General features: G+C 42.8%; 1 protein-coding gene across 1 annotated transcript in view; it reads left to right on the top strand.

Annotated features, from left to right (window-relative positions):
• Window positions 1-1,924: 1,924 nt before the first annotated feature.
• Window positions 1,925-18,021, top strand: part of LOC143974146 (thioredoxin-like) — a 17,520-nt gene continuing 1,423 nt past the window's right edge. Inside the window, exons 1-4 of the mRNA XM_077475259.1 lie at window positions 1,925-2,091; window positions 11,345-11,449; window positions 14,465-14,524; window positions 17,597-17,662. Coding sequence (XP_077331385.1) covers window positions 1,963-2,091; window positions 11,345-11,449; window positions 14,465-14,524; window positions 17,597-17,662 — 360 coding nt within the window. The 5' untranslated portion in view covers window positions 1,925-1,962. The remainder of the gene's footprint in view (window positions 2,092-11,344; window positions 11,450-14,464; window positions 14,525-17,596; window positions 17,663-18,021) is intronic.

Below are 18,021 nucleotides of genomic sequence, written 5' to 3'. Positions count from 1 at the left end.
AAGGGTCAAGGACCAGTAATGGGTGGCAACGGACTTAGACCCCCGGTACAAACACAAAATGGTGGAAATGTTACCACCGTCACAGAGGGCTGTCAGAATGGAGCACTTCTAGGCCTTGCTTAGAGAAATGCTGCATTCTGCTTTTGCGTGCGCTGGCAGAGGAGGAATTCCCACTCCCAGAGAAAGATTTGCGGGTACCAATCCAACAGCGCCTGCAAGAAGAGAGCGGTTTGAAGATGTGTTGGTGATTTCTGATATGAGGTCATTCTTTCAGCCGACCCATCGACAGGTGTCATCCAGATCCAGCATCAGGGAACGCCTAGAGAGGCAGGTGTCTGACTACATCGGGTTAACGGCCAATGTGGACGCTCTGAGGAGTGATGAACCCCTGGACTACTGGGTGGGCAGGCTTGACCTCTGGCCAGAGCTTGCCCAATTTGCAATGGAACTGTTGGCTTGCTCCTCATCCAGTGTCCTGTCCGAAAGGACGTTCAGCGCAGCAGGGGGGATCGTGACCGATAAGCGCACTCGTCTAGCTAACGACAGTGTTGACTACCTCACATTTATAAAAATGAATGAGGCATGCATCTCGGAGGAATTCAACACATGTGACCAGTAGACCATGTATATGCATAACTCTATAAACTATTTATTTAATCTAGCACACGGACCTTTTTTCTACCTTTGGCTCACTTCCTTGTACAAAAAAAGCACACCGTACTATATGGCCATACCCTCCTGTTTGAAGAGGTTATATCTCGGTTCTGGTGTCAGTGCTCTCTATCACGGTGCTGGTGTGGTGTCAGTGCTCTCTATCACGGTGCTGGTGTCAGTGCTCTCTATCACCATGCTGGTGTCAGTGCTCTCTATCTCGGTGCTGGTGTCAGTGCTCTCTATCACGGTGATGGTGTCAGTACTCAGTCTCTATCACGGTGTTGGTTTCAGACAGTGAGGGAGATAGCCACGGAGAAGTCAATCAGCAGGCAGTGCCAGCACCATGGCTGAGGATCAGCACTGGACTGGCACCTCCGGACCACTGCAGTGGAGCTCTGCATAGGTGGGGGTAAGGGCCGGGCAGAGCGAGGGGCTCAAGCACAGGTTGGCACACTGGGACACTGGCACAGGACTGTGCTGCCCTGACTGTGGCACTGATCATCTCCTGCACCCCCTTCATAGCCTGCCCTGACATTGCCTCTCCTCCATGGCCTTCATGCGCTCCTGAATTGTCAAAATTTCACACATAAAAAAAGAATGCTTGTCATTGTCGATCCCAGATTCACTTCATACTTTTGTTATGTCAGTGTCCATGTGGTGGGACTATGTGTGCACAGCTAGTAAGTATTTTGTGGCTGAAAATATGACCTGGAGGTTTTTAAGGTTCGCCTGCCATTAAAGTGAATGGATTCCGCTGCAAAATTTGCGGTTCGCAAACTTTTGGCCGCGTTCATGAAACGTCCCGTCGGAAGTTCGTCCATCACTAACTGTAAGCTAACCATTTTATTTAGTGGCAAGCAAGTGTAAATGAGCCCTTATTCTCTTATTCCCTGTCAGTGGTCATAACGTTATGGCTGATCACTGTATATTGAGAATTAGCATAAAACACACTACACCACAGAAGTGTTTGGTGTATGCTCCTTCTCTGTCCCATCTAGCAGACAGTGTGCCCTGCTATGCAGAGAATGCATTGTAGAGGGAAAGATGAGAGGAGACTAGGCAGGGCTCCTAGCACACCCTTTATTATATTATGTAGGTCAGTTTGGCTCCAGGCTGTTTGTATGTGAGGGAGGGGACAGGAAGCTTGTTGTCACACACCGGGGATTTACAAACCGGTTTCACATTCACATGTCTCTCTAACGCTGGACCTAGAGACAGCAACAGTGACACATTTCCCGTCATAGACACACCCACAAGACTATCATACGATGCTATCACTGGCCAGATAGCCCGGGTGGGCGGGGATGTATGAGTGACGTACTAGAGACGGTTTGTCTCCGCCCACATTCCTTATGTGTATATGTGGAGGGCACGGTCCGCTCAGTACACGTTGTAGGCTTGCAGTGGGCAATCATGGTGAAGCAAATAGAGAGCGCGGTAAGTATTGCACGGGGCTATGTGTTCTAATATGGAGGAGCTGTGTCTATAGCGTGTGCTCGGCTTTATGTAGTTATTGAGGGGGAGGGGCTGCTCACACTACTACAAACTGGGATTTCTACAATGCTGCAAACCTGATTGGTTGGGACGTTTATGAGCGCATGTAATGTCTGTATGTTGGATATTGTGTTATGTGACTAGAGACTTTCTATCTTAGAAAATAGAATTCTGAAGATTGATTCTCTGAAATAGGAATCGACCGATATTGTTTTTTCGGTCGGTGCTGATATGATACTGATATTTTGGCCACCTCTTCTGCTGATAGCCAATATTTATTTATTTTTTTAAATGTACAAAAGTGTATGTGTGTGTGTATGTGTGTGTGTATGTGTGTATGTATGTATGTATGTATGTATGTATATATATATAACATCTTTTTGTCACTGTAATAGGCGATGACAGGTACTCTTTATGTAGAGATCAGGGGACCCCAAACCCCTTCTCTGCACTTCAAAGTATTCAAAATGTCAAGATTGGGGTTTTTGAATACTTTCTTTTTTAAAACTGGCTCCTTGGCCCGCTTGGCCTATAACGGAATGATGGCCGGGAAGTGGTTCTGTTATCCTGATTGGGCGTCATATGACATCCAGCAGGATAACATCCCGGCGTGCGCTCACGGCGTGTCAGTCTGACATGCCGCATCTCTGATCGTGATAAGACGCCTCTGACAGAGGTTTCTTGCCACGTGATCATCGTGAGAACCAGGAAGTGCCGGTAAATGGCATTCCTCGGTTCGCGCTGACAGGGAGAGCTGATCGGAGGCAGCCCCCATCAAATGTACCCATAAGCTGCCAGTCGGTGCCCAATAGTAACCCCCTGCCAGTGCCAATCAGTGCCCAGCATTAACACCTGTCAGTACTGCCCATCAGTGCCATCTATTAGTGTCCATCAGTGCCCATCAATTTTACATATCGGTGCCCATCAGTGAAGGAGAAAATGAAACATTTTATAACCGAAACAAAGAAAAAAAAATAGCTTTTTTTCAAAAATGTCAGGGGTTGGGGGTGTTTATTTTTTGCAAAAAAAAAAAAACGCAGAGGTGATCAAACACCACCAAAATAAGAAAATCCATTTTGGGACTTTAAATGAGGCAGGAACCAAAGGGGTAACTGTCTCCATCCCTATCATTGATTAAACTTGAGAGCACGTGGTGGGGCTTTGTATGAAGCACACAGCAGCACAAAAGGAAGTCAAGTGACTGGGAAATACTGTGTATTCATGTTGTATAATCTAACATACAACTACATGGGTATATAACCTCCCAAAGCATTTGATCATTTACAACATAAGTTAGATAGTAGTCCGCAATCATTGAAACAGTTGTAGAACAGACAATGGATACACTTTTATAAACCTAGGTAAATTAAAAACAAAACTAAATATAACAAAAAAAATAAGAGGGGAGAAAAATAAAATAAAAGGGAATAGGCATAATTCATATACTGAATGATTATAGACCTGAATAAAACCGTAGAGAATGTAAATTAGTCCATGGTAGTAAAATGTAAGGCTTGATGCGTTTTGCGGCCTTATAGCCGCTCATCAGAAGCATAAACCGTGGAAAATATCTAAAAACAAAAAATAATTCTAAATGGTCAAAAGGATAATTGATTTTTAGTTGGGCAAAGAGGAAAAATTGTATATAAAGGTTTGTTACCAGGTTGCATATTGCAAGCAGGAGCTTTCCAATCATGTGACAGACCATCACAGTGGTCATATGACCCAAATGCCCACCACCTGGCTTTTATAACTCTATGGTCTTCTTTACACTTGCTTTGGCTTCAACACACATTGACGGCTAGTTTACACTTGCTTCAAAACAAGGCATCGGACAGGCTTTATTAAGGCCCCTTTCAAACTGAGGTGCTTTGCAGGCGCTAAAGTGCTAAAAATCGCGCCCTGAAAGAGCCGCTTAGTGCACTCCAACGTGGAAGCCCTGAGGGCTTTCACACTAGAGCGGTGCGCTTGCAAGCCGCATCTTTGTGTATTTACCGCTCCTAAAGCGCCCCTTCCAATTGAAAACAATGGGGCAGCGCTCCTAACCTGCCTGCAAAGCGGCGCTTAGAAACACTTTTTCGGCCGCTAGAGGGGGTTAAAACTGCCCCGCCATCGGCTGTTCAGCGCCGGTAAAACCGATGCTAAAACTAGCGCTGCTAAAGCTCTCAACACCAGTCAAAGCTCATGTCGCAAAATAAAATGGTTGGCTTAGTTATGTTTAGTTGCTTTACTTTGCTTCAAAAATGATACACCATGTCGCTTTAGTAGTGCTTCAAAGCTCGCTTTAAGCCCCACTAAAGCCTTATCTAAGCTCCAAGCTTCAGCAGAGAGAATTCTCGGCATAGAAATATGGAAAATACTTTGTCAAGATCACAAGGAGGGGAAAAAAAATCGTAACGATAAATCGTGCAGCTCTAGTGTGATGCAAGCCTAACGTCATCCATTGGAAAGTGACAGATCTTTGGAAAAATGTCAGAATACTAACATCGGGTTTTTTTATCTATCCTTGTAGTGATGTGTTGATCCAGTGCAGAAAAATGCAGGTCACTGCACATGGTGCAATTCAGACGGGCAACAAAAAATGCTCTGTACAGATGCATACAGCATATTATTTTCTGTAATATATACATCTATAGGCCCATTCACATAGCTGTGTCTAGGGCCACACATTTCATCACTATGTACGTATGTTTACGTTACACAAAGTGTACAACATGAATGCAGCTTATTGGCCAACATGTAAAAATCAACAATGTGTAGTCAGCAGTACTAAGCAGCAGGGGCCACCTGTTTCCTCGCAACCAAGGGTGATCCCTCCCGCGGAGCCATTGTATTCTTGTATCTGTATTGGGGAATAATTGCATATAAAATCTGAAAGGCTGGTTGGGCTCAAGTTGATCGTTCAACTTTGGTACATTCAGCCTGCCCATAGTTCGAATCTCAGCTGGTTAAGCAGGAACTGATTGAACTGTCTATGGCCAGCTTAAAGCAGAAGTGAACCCTTCCATAAAAGTTTAATTTCTGGCATGTGCCAGAAATGTAACACTCCCATTGGTTGTGCTCTCAACCAAACTGTCAAACCATCCAATGGCTGGAGTCATCACTGATCACATGTGCGCAGCATCATGGCAGTTGTAGAATAAACAGAGGCAAAGATGGCAGCTTCCTTGTCTGAAAGCTATAGAGGGGTTTATTTATACTTTAAGTGACAGGGGCTGCCTATGTCCTAGCAACCAAGGACACTAGGTGACAGGGCTCGCCTGTTTCCTGGCAAACGGGGATGCTGGTTGGCTGGGGCCACCTGTTTCCTGGCAACCAAGGATGCAGGGGACTCCTGTTTTTCCTAGGTGGGGCCCCAGCCAACTGGCATCTTTGGTTGCTAGGAAACAGGAATCCCCTGTTTCTTAGCATCCTTGGTTGCCAGGAAACAGGTGGCCCCAGCCAACTGGCATCTTTGGTTGCTGTTTCCTAGCAACCAAGGATGCTGCACAACAGGAGCCACCTGTTTCCTTGCAAACAAGGACACTAGGCAGCAACGGCCTATCAATAGTTTGTAATGAGTTGTGTATACTGTACTGCTGGACACATGTAAGCATTAAACAAATGCTACATTCATACAGCATATAGACAGCTAAAAATGCAAGATCCTGGTGCCAGCTTCTGTCAGCCCAATCTGGTGTTTTACATTGTGGAATAATTATGCTCATCTGAATGAGCTCTAAGGGCTTGTTTACATTAGCCCTCTGAAGAGTGATACACAAATCGCCTTTCAGAAGGCCTTTGACAAGCAGTGAAGAGGCATTATGTCACCACCTGTTTTAACCCCTAACAGTGCACCACCTCCCCGCAACCACATGAAGTTTGCGGCACGGCCCCTATTCTGTTGGCTATGTCATGTTTGGTAGGCAGTATTGCTTGTCGAAATTGACAGGGTCTACTTCTTGCTGCAAAGTGTTGTGACTGTGGCATGTGTACACCCCCACCCACCCGCATTTACAGCTTAAGGCAGAGCTTGATCTGGAAAGCCTAGAGTTTGGTTATACTTTCCAGATAATTTTGTCGTCTTTTACATAAACCAAGGATGCTAGTGTGAATGGAGATTACAATGTAAACTGCTACAGGAGATGTATGGGTAAAGGTTGTCCGGTAACGAGCTGCATCTTGGCTCCAATAAACAGCTTGTATCTCTTCACAGAAGGGTGAGAATCCGCCTAAGCTAATACAAGTACTAGGATCTAGAAAACTTTGGTAGGCAAGCTTTGCCACCTACTATCCATGGGGGGGGGGGGGCAGTTTAAGAACGAAGCTCGCTTTATCTTATTTCCATTTTAATGTTTTATTTTTATTTTTGTGGTATAGTAACCAAATACATATATACCAGACCCTATGAATTTAATGGGACTCGCTCTGCAACAAAGAGGTAGTGTTGACTGGATGCTAACAAGGAACCTGCTACATTGGTCAGATTATTATCAGCAGATTTCCATCATTGTGTGAACTGATAATAGAGTTCATTGGAAGCCTTACTATGTCATGTTCTTACCATATATCCTGTCCACTCCTACTGATGTGATTGGGAAGATAAGCAAACACGGATAACATTGCACATAGCTTTACGAATGTGCTGTGTCATCGTGATGTAGCTGGTCTTATTCTAGCCTAAGTAAAGTCCAACTAACATTTTTCATATTGTGACTATGCTGTGCAGCCAGATTCCTATATACTGTATTCAGACTGACTGCTGGTCAGCAAGGATGTATGGATGAGCTTTGCAATAAGGAAGGGACCCGATAAAAGGGCACTTCACCAGTTTGAGTGGATTGGTTCACCCTGTGGCGCGAGCATTGTAATTCACTATAAATCCAGAGGGTGAATCCGTTTGGCCAGCGCTACACAGGCTGCAAAATATCTGGCTGTGTAATATTGGGAACAATGCTATTTTGTATATGAGCATCATGTAAAATACATGCATGTTGAAAGTGTGTATAGTGCTGCAGTGTCTGATATTGCTTTGCAATAACAGTATCCCGTGTGTGTGTGTGTTCCCATGAAACAGGGCCGTTCACAAAGCACAGAGCGGCTCACACATGTGCAGTAGGAAACTGGCAGTGAAGCTGCAAGGCTCCACTGCCTGTTTCCCTTAGTTAGGATGGATGGATTGTCCTCAGGGCGACCGACATCGCGGGCTCGCTGGACAGGTAAGTGTCCTTATTAAGTCAGCAGCTCCAGTGTTTGAAGCTGCTGACTTTTTTAGTGTTTTTGTCTAGGTGGAATACATTTTTTAATGTTTGTAGTTGTTCCTCATAACTGACTTATTCGTTTTGCCAAAACTGGGCGGCATGCTCTAGATGTAGCTGACCCAGAGTTTTGTAAGGTGGTAGAATTCTAATCTTATCTCTTAATGCATGCTAATAATCTGCTAGCTTTGCTTGGTGTTGCATGCTATTGCTTAGCTTGTGATCTACTACAGTCTTAACTCTAGTCCTCTAGGCGCCCCAACAGGTCATGTTTTTGGGATTTCCCACAGATGAAACAGCTGGGGTATTTACTAAGGCAGTGAAACTATGGGAAGCCTAAAAACATGACCTGTCGGGACACCTTGAGGACTGGAGTTGAGAAACGCTGATCTACTAGCACCCCCAGATCTCTTTCCATCCTGGAAGCTCACTCTCGCTTTTTAGCCCCCCCAAGTGCATTATTTTACATATCCCTACATTGAACCTCATTTGCCATGTAGTTGCCCACCCCTTTATTTTATTGAGGTGTGTAGTGGAATTGATGGCTGGTCTTCCAGAGAAGGGAAGAATAAGGCAAGTATATAACCATATTCCTCATCCTCTAGTCTAGGCAGAACAAGCAGTTAACCTTCACATTGGTGAAACGGGTAAGGCTTCATGCACACGAGACGCTGTTAAACGCGTGTTCAGATGCAGTTGGACACTTTTTTTTCAACTGCCCCTGAACTCATTCAATGTTATCCTATGTGTCCATGCACACAGTCTCGGTTTTTTTTTTTTTTAACCTCGTTTCTTCCAGAAGCAAAAAAATGGGTTCAGACGCAAAAAATTTCCACGTTTCAGACGCTAAACGCGGCAGCCGCGTTTGCGTTTATAAGCGTTTTTAAAGGAACCCAGAAAAACTCAGAAATATGATCTGAGAATGACATTTTGCGACCTGACTTTGGGGGCCTATATCTTGGGGCCACTTATTGCCAGGAACCCCAAATTCGGTATGCAGACACTGTGGAACTAGCACTACAACATATCCAAATTTGAGGTTCCTATCACCAAGTGACCCCGAGATAGGTCATGCACTTTTCTGCATCAGAGAATGACATTTTGTAACCTGACTTGTCGGGGTAGGTACGCAGCTGCACATACGGGTTTGTGAAATATCCAACAGACATTCGCTGTCCCATCAACGGATGGGTCCAATATTGACGAGCTCTGACTCTGGACCTCTCACGAAATTTGCGATGACGTTGCTGTCTCATCAGGAGCATTTCGTGACATATATTCAATATGGGATCCATTTCAAAATGTATACCACAGAAAGAGAGGCAAGTGTACAACTGCTCACTCTGATGAAAATAGCAGAAATAGTTAAAAAAACATGCTTTGAGAGCTTGGGGAGGGTCTACATGATGTTATCTTTATAAATACGGAATGCAAAGCGGCAAAACGTGCGTTTCTGAACGCGCGTTTTTAGCTCTTTTTGAGCCGAGTTTTCACCTGCGTCTCGTGTGCATGAGGCCTAATGTTGTTTTTTTTTTTTTTTTTTTTCTTCTTGGAAGTTCAGTTGAAAGTTGCAGGATCAGCATGAAATCCAGGCAGCTAGCAGTATTAGGACAGCGAAGCCGTGGCAATCTATATACTTCTCAGAAGACAATTATTCTCATTAAGAAAATTCCTTTTAATTGTTTGGCCTAACATAAATCTAATATCGCCTACAGAGAGAGGGTGGTTTCATCTTGAGTGATGATTGCATATATACGCCTAAAATGAAATTGTAAATCCTATAATTAGAGATTTCAAACTTGCTGAGATGGCTGAGCCCTAAGGAATTGATTTATATTTATACCAATTTTATTGTAAATACAACTACTCTTTTGTAATTGTGTCATCGGTGTCCCATTAGAGAATTTTTCTTTCACTTCCTGTCCCCTCAACAGAAAGTGTGTGTGTGTGTGTTTTTTTTTTTTTATTTTTTTTTTTTTTTTTTTTTTTTAGGTTTTTGTTAAAAAAAAAAACATACCTTGCCTCACCTGTGATGCTGTAGCTATCCCCTTCCAGCCCTAAAACTCGCCTGATCGCTCAGTTCTCAGTCTGCTCTGAACAGAGTGGTGGTGATTGTTGGTCCTCGCTGTCTGCCTCTTCAGTGCTCCACTAGTGTGCCGGACTGGGAAGAGGGTGGGAGCTGCTCCGACTCTCAGCTGTGCGCTGAGAGGCTGAGCCAGTTTCCGATCAGGCATTTGGGTGGATCCTGACAATGTTTGGGTCTCTACAAAGCCTGTAGTGGCTCAGTGATGTCAGCTGACAGTGGGCTCTAGCCTGCCGATTCTGGGTCACAAGAGTGCAAATATAAATACACCCCTGTGACCCAGAAGAGAAGTGTGACCAAAAAGCTTTGGCCATACTTCAGTTTTAAAATTGCACCATCATGTTCCATAGTGGTGTGTTTTGTTTATAGCTATATGCAGTAGGGATGAGTAGATCGCTCGTGCCTATGCACAAAATCTGTATGTATGTATGTATATATTATATATATATATATATATATATATATATATATATATATATATATATATATATATATATATATATATATATATATAGTTCTCCGTTTAATGCCACAGGGAATTATGGGGTGAGACCCAATTTCCTTTAACATGATTGGTCTAATGAAGTTGTAGTATACTTCCTTGAAAAAAGTATAGTACTTTTGTCATTGGGACAGTCTCGACACACTTCACTTGTAGCCTAAAGCTTTGACATCCATTTTTATGTTCATGTATGCTGTACTCTAATACTTGGCACACAATAGAGGTGTGTGTGTGTGTGTGTGTGTGTGTGTGTGTGTGGGGTGTTTTTTCATTCAACCCAGCAGGATGAAAGGGGGGAGACTGAAATATCACTGTATTAACTAATCCACTGTACCTGTGTTTTGACAAGGGGACTCCACCCCATGCTTGACATGTCAGTTGTACTTCAGGAATGTAGGTCCACCCAGTCAGTCTAGGGCTCTAACAGAGAAAACAAGGCTAGTGGTGGGAACTGACGTGTATTGCAATATCTTCATTATGTAATGGAAGAACTGTGTGTGTGTGTGTGTGTGTGTGTGTGTGTGGGGGGGGGGGTTCTAATCAGTTTAACACAAATCGATCTAACAATTGACACCTGTTGCAAATTTGGGCATAAGGTCACATGCCCCGAGGGGAGATGTTGCTGGTTTTTCAGCTATGCCAGTATAGCACTGGAGAAGGAGGGCAGAAAACAACATCTTCACTGTGAGAAAGTTAGTTATTTAAAGCATTTCTAAGGCCCCTTTCATACTTGTCATGCAACCCTGATGTTCAAAAGTCGCACAAGTCATACTCCATTATTCCCAATGATGACCATTCATATGTATGTGCGACTTCAAAGTTCCTGTACCACTTTGGTCTGTCTTTGATGCAAGTTGAGGTCCATAAACCTCAAATTTACTCAGGCATGTCCTGAAATTTCTGCCAAATTGCCACAAAATTGCATGACTTTTAAGTTGCGGTAGTGTGACAGGGGCCTAAACAAAAATTGGTCACAAATAACATGCAGGACTAAAAAGAAGAGTTTGAAACTGTACAAGGCCAACATTTTCACCACATGAACTAATAAGCAGTTAAAGTCCAGCTAAACTCCAATACTTCCCTTTTTGCATCAGCATCTTCTTCCGGGTGTTGGCCTTCAGCTGTCTTGATTGTTGAGGGCAGGCTGATTTCACTCTAGCACATGCACAAGAGTGATTCCAGCACACAGGCACTGATTGGTGTACATTCTGCAGGTAGGTTTATTTTATTGCAGAAGAGGTATTCCATGTCTCTTCTGCAATAATGTGCCAGCCTGCTCAGGTGTGTGGTGTGTTGTGTGTTTTTTTTTTTTTTTTTTTTTTTTTTTGAGAAATCTCATGAATTTTTAATTTTATGATGGTCTTACTTGAACAGAAAGAGTTTGAGGCGTTTTTGACATCTGCGGGTGACAAACTGGTCGTCGTTGATTTCACTGCATCATGGTGTGGACCGTGCAGAAGGATTGCTCCCATATATGAGGTAAGATGTTATACACTGCAGAAAGAATTGTCTTTTCTTTGTGAGGTGTCAGTCTTGTGAAAAGTAACCTTGTTTTATGGTGTGGAGATGACAACTTCTGAGAACAATAGTGGATTCCTTGGTGATGATGATATAATTTTTTTTCCCTCCATGGTAATTTCAAGCGTATTGGCACTAGTAGCATATTGGGAATTTTTTTATTTTTTCCCTTCTTTGGCAGACGGTTGCATACAAGTTCTATTAAGCACATTCTCTAATTCCCCATTTTGGCTGGATTCACACCTATGCATTTTTTGGTGTATTTTGCAGGTTTGCACTACAGAACATGTTCCATAGGAAACCATGTTAAATGGACTTTATTGCAAATCTGCGAAAAGCACTAAAAATGCATAGGTGTGAACCAGGGCTTACACCTGAGCATTCTTCAGCTTGTAAAACGCTCAGCTCTGAAGCTCAAACAGCCAAACAAAAAAAAATCCCATTCATTTCAGTGGTCCCTGTTCACATATGAGTGTTCTGTCGCCTAAAGCAAAACACCCGAAGCTCAAAGTACATGAGCGTGTTTTTGGCCCCATATTATTCAATAGACACACCTGACTTGAGCAGAAAAATGCTTGTAAAAGGCACAAATAGCCGCTCTCCAACTCTAATTCCCTCTCCTCCCCTGGTGCTTTCTATTGGCGAAACAAATGTGTGTGTGTGTGTGTGTGTGTGTGTGTGTGTGTGTGTGTGTGTGTATGTATATATATAATGGTCAGGGCCAGGGGTCCTCTTCCTGAGTGGGCAGTCTTCAATACTGCAAAGAGCAACACTGACATTATGATGTTAGTACAGCTCACTGCAGTATAGCATTAAATGTCTGACAAATCTTTTATAACCTTTTTAAATGATTTCTATTTATGTTCTCCACCATAGTGTTTTCCGAAAAGTCTAGTTCAGTACTGTTGAGTTTTCCTCCTCTCCGTAAAATGGTGAGAGCAACACCTAGAGTTTGGAAATATTTCCACAATGCAATTTCTGCCGAGAGCAAAGCTGCAATTTGCAAACCTCAAATATTTTTTTTCCAAATGCTACAAGGATGACGTAACATCCTGGCATGCCAGAGGTGCCCTAAATACATAAAAAAAACTTAATGAAATGAGGAGGACCAGAAAAAAAAAAGGGGGGGGGGGGGGGGGGGCAAGTAGCTTTTCTCTCCAGGGCTCTCATTTCAGAAACGTTCTGCTGCTTCTGGATCATTTCTTCACCAGCAGCATCTTCAAGTAAGGAAGTGTTCCAATCTGTGGCCTCCCAAAAATAAACAATCCATTAATTTATAGATCAAATGACACCTGAAAATCAGGAGAACGTTGATCAAGCTTATGTATAGTTCACAACCATCATCTCAAACCCTTCTCCCAACTACAAACTGAATATAATCTTCCTAGCTCAGAATACTTTACTTACCTGCGCATCGGTCACTGCTTATCTAAAACGCCCTCCCCGTTGTATACAATTCCCCCCCAAGACTTGGAAGTTTTTCAATAATATGACTTCAAACATTAAAGGCATAACTCACTTTTATAACCTACTACAGCACAAACGCACCTTCCTTAAATTGGCTCCCCATCATAAATGGGAGACAGACTTGGCACACTCGTATACGGACGACCAGTGGCAATTGGCAATCAATGTTACCTACAAATATACAAAGTGTGCTGCATTGTGGGAACTCATGCAAAAAATTTCATTAAGGTATTACCTTACCCCAACTAGATTAGCGTCCTTCGATCCCCAATCCACCAATATCTGTTGGCGATGCAAATCAGAAACCGGAAACTTATTCCACATCCTATGGGCTTGCCCTCATCTAAAACAATATTGGGATGATATTTTCCATCTCATTTACTCAATTACTAATTGCACTGTGCCCCAGATCCCTGCATTGGCTATACTCAATTTGACCATTGATCAACTTCCTCACAACATGAGATGTGTCACCACACATATATTACTTGCTGCCAGGCTCAATATCACCAGACACTGGAGATTGGACACTCCTCTCACTATAGCGCAAGTGTCAGATATAGTGGCTCTACATTATAGCTACGAGTCCGGGTTGACAATGGGCAGTGGTCGATCTTCTAAGACCGCTGCTAATTGGCAACCCTGGGTAAAGTGGAACTCAGCTGTGACCAGTACTCCATGATGTTAACTATTAGACCCAGTCCTGAATTCTTGACCGAGCAATACTAGATACTATCCTTTACCTGTTCATTGGATTACCCCCCTTACTAATATCTCTCCAATGAAATGACACTTAAGTCTAATGACGTCTAGGGTGGGTCTCTCATCGGTGTGGCACTAATGATCCCCCACGGGGTGCTACACCGGTGGGAATTCTGTTTACGTTTTCTCGGGTCATACTACTTACCTTGTTTTTCTTTTTTCCCTTTCTTCCTTGTTATTTCTTTATATACATTTTTGAAATACACTACCTACTGATGTATACGCGTAACAGTGCTAAACATTGAAACCATTGTATGTGTTATGTATTGACGTCGCTGTTCGACGTCCTGTGTTAAATGTACCTGTAACTCTATATAATACTCAATAAAGAATATAAAGTCGGGGGGGAACTTATGTATAGTTTAAATGTTCTTAACATATACAGTTCTTTTATTATTCCACTTGTTGTAAAAAATATATATATAATATTTCCCCAACCACTTCCATTCCGTAGGACATGCCCCCATACATCCTATGAAACAAGTGGTTATCAGGATCATGGCTGCACCATTTTATGTTCCAGGACCTCGGCTTTCAGAACATATGTGTGGGGGGTTCCAAGTAATTTTCTACCCAAAAAAAAAAATGCTAATTTCAACATGTATGAGAGAAATGTCAGAATTGGCAAGAACTGGAATAAGGGTCTATAGATTTCTATAGAAGAAACTGTTTAGTTTAGGCATGGAAACGCAATCCATCTTTAAAAAAACTTTTTTTAATTTTTTTTTTTTTTTTTTTTTTTTTCAGGAACTTTCCAAAACCCATTCTGATGTCTTCTTTTGTAAAGTAGATGTGGATGACGTAACGGTAAGTTACATGAATTTAAACCTAATATAATAATTTTGGGTTTTTGATCATCAAATCTATAGGCTGCAAAATCTTAACCACTTCCTGCCTTTGTGCGGGTATATCTGAATGCTGCCTGCAGCTACAGGCATCATTCAGATATCGGCCTTTTTTCAGCCGGCGATTTCCTACACCATGAGAACAATCATAGCAGCTGTTTTGACGCTTGATTGTTCACATGTGTGTGTCATTTTCTAGTAAAAAAAATTTTTTTACCTGTAGTAGAGAAATGTCAGAATTGGCCTAGGTGGCAAGTGGCTAAACCAAAGCTATTCCTGAAATCGCTACCAAAAGCCTCAAACACATGATCAGAATATCGTACATAAAATACAGCTTTCTGCACACGATAATCTGATTGATGGTACAGTGATTTTCGTCTGACATTTTCCAAAGGTAAAGGTTTTTTTCTTGTATAATACTCGATTTGTACGATTTTTTTTTTTAATGTCTAAACCGTTGGCAACAAAAGTGAGTACACCCCTAAGTGAAAAATGTCCAAAGTGGCAACATTTTGTGTGGCCACCATTATTTATTCCAGCACTGCCTTAACCTTCTTGGGCATGGAGGTCACCAGAGCTTCACAGGTTGCCACTGGAGTCCTCTTCTACTCTATGATGGCATCATGAAGCTGGTGGATGTTGGAGACCTTGCGCTCCTCTACCTTACCTTTTTGAGGATGCTCAATAGGGTTTAGGTCTGGAGACATGCTTGGCCAGTCCATCACTTTTACCCTCAGCTTCTTTAGCAAGGCAGTGGTCATCTTGGAGGTGCATTTGGGGTCGTTATGTTGGAATACTGCCCTGCGGCCCAGTCTCTGAAAGGAGGGTATGCAGCCCCGGACAATGTATATACAGTATCTCACAAAAGTACACCCCTCACATTTTTGTAAGTATTTTATTATATCTTTTTATGTGACAAAACTGAACAAATGACACTCTGCTACAATGTGAAGTAGTGAGTGCACAGCTTGTAAAACGGTGTACATTTGCTGCCCCCTCAAAATAACTCAACACAGCCATTATTGTCTAAACTGCTGGCAACAAAAGTGAGTACAACCCTAAGTGAAAATGTCAATCAGACCCAAAGTGTCAATAGTTTGTGGCCACTATTATTTTCCAGGACTGCCTTAACCCTCTTGGGCATGGAGTTCACCAGAGCTTCACAGGTTGCCACTGGAGTCCTCTTCCACTCCTCCATGAGGACATCACAGAGCTGATGGATGTTGGAGACCTTGCACTCCTCCACTTTCCATTTGATGATGCCCCACAGATGCTCAATAGGGTTTAGGTCTGGAGGCATTCTTGGCCAGTCCATCACTTACCCTCAGCTTCTTTAGCAAGGCAGTGGTCGTCTTGGAGGTGTGTGTTGGGGTCATTAACATGTTGGAATACTGCCCTGTGGCCCAGTCTCGGGATCATGCTCCTGCTTCAGTATGTCACAGTACATATTGGCATTCATGGTTCCCTCAATGAACTGTAGCTCCCCAGTGCCGGCAGCACTCATGCAGCCCCAGACCATGACACTCCCACCACCATGCTTGACTGTAGGCAAGACACACTTGTCTTTGTACTCCTCACCTGGTTGGCGCCACACACTTGACACCATCTGAACCAAATACGTTTATCTAGGCCTCATCAGACCACAGGACATGGTTCCAGTAATCCATGCCCTTATTCTGCTTGTCTTCAGAAAACTGAGGGCTTTCTTGTGCCTCTTCTTTAGAAGAGGCTTCCTCCTGGGATGACAGTCATGCAGACCAATTTGATACTGTGCAGTCTATGGTCTGAGCACTGAGAGGCTGACTCCCCCACCCCTTTAATCTCTGCAGCAATGCTGGCAGCACTCGTACGTCTATTTCCCAAAGACAAACTCTGGATATGACTCTGAGCATGTGCACTCAACTTCTTTGGTTGACCATGGCGAAGCTTGTTCTGAGTGGAACCTGTCCTGTTAAAGAGGAGGTAAACCCTGATGGGTTTACTTCCTCTTTCATTCCCTGCAAAGGCAAAGCATAATGGACTACTATGCATCGCATAGTAGCCCATTATGTGTCACTTACCTGACACAGGAGCCAGCGAAGTCACCGCTGTCCCTTGTAGTCCGGCGCATCCATCTTCTCGTGGAGTCTCACAGCTCCGCCGTTGTCATTCGGCGAAGCCGCGATGACGTCACTCCCGCGTATGCGCACGGGAACCGACATGTGCGGCATCTTTGTCATTGACGATGCCGTGCTCGGTGCGCCTACGCGCCGCTGACAGCGGTACCTGTCTTTGGGCAAATATCTCCTAAACCGTATAGGTTTAGGAGATATTTCTTGGACCTACAGGTAAGCCTTAATCTAGGTCAAAGTAATGTAGGTCAAAGTGGTTTGTAAGGGTTTACAACCACTTTAAACCGCTGTATGGTCTTGACCACCGTGCTGCAGCTTAGTTTCAGGGTCTTGGCATCATCCTCTTATAGCCTAGGCCATCTTTTTTATGTAGAGCAACAAATTAAAAAAAAAAAAAAATTATATATATATATATATATATATATAATTTTTTTTATTTTTTGTTTTTTTTTTTTTTTTTTTTCGGATCCTCAGTTCTTTGCCATGAGGTGCCATGTTGAACTTCCAGTGACCAGTATGAGAGAGTGAGTGAAAAACGCCAAATTTCACACCTGAGACCTTGTAACACTAATGACGCATAACACCAGGGAGGGAAAATGGCTAATTGGGCCCAATTTGGACATTTTTACTTGTTCAACAAAAGTGAGTACACAGGGTTGTACTCACTTTTGTTGCTTGCGGTTTAGTCATTAATGGCTGTGAGTTATTTTGAGGGGACGGTAAATTTACACTGTTATACAAGCTGTACACTCACTACTTTACATTGTAACAAAGTGTAATTTCTTTAGTGTTGTCACATGAAAAGATATAATAACATATTTACAAAAATTTGAGGGGTGTACTCACTTTCGTGAGATACTGTGTGTACATGCATACTTAATATCTTTTATGTTTTTAATAATTTTTTTTATTTTTTCTTGCAGGATTTATCAGAATCGTGTGGCATCAAAGCCATGCCTACTTTTCAGTTTTACAAAAACAAAGCAAAGGTACGTTCCAAAACCTACTGCCAATTTTGTGTAATCTTATGTTGTATGCACACCAAACAGTAATGACAGCCATTCGTGTATGGTGGTTAAGTGCAGCTTTTCGCTAGGGTGGGGTCAAGTACAATGCTTACATTTTAAGCACCCTATCATTTACAGTGTGTTTCAATTGGCGGTATAATCTTTCAATGTGTGTGGTACACCTAGTTCTTCTAGGTCGTGGATACTTTCCAAAGGAAGTTCTCAAAAAAAACCCCTTTTTTTTTTTTTTTTTTTTTTTTTTTTTAAGTTCCTGACCTGCCTTCAGTAAGACAAAAAATAAAACCTCCCAACAGATCATGAACTTCTTAATAACCAACTCT

The sequence above is a fragment of the Lithobates pipiens genome, unplaced genomic scaffold (genome assembly GCF_037356315.1).
Source record: "Lithobates pipiens isolate NorthernLeopardFrog02 unplaced genomic scaffold, aLitPip1_a1.2 Scaffold_13, whole genome shotgun sequence".
Lineage (NCBI taxonomy): Eukaryota > Metazoa > Chordata > Amphibia > Anura > Ranidae > Lithobates > Lithobates pipiens.
This window is presented reverse-complemented; position numbering and strand designations above follow the sequence as displayed.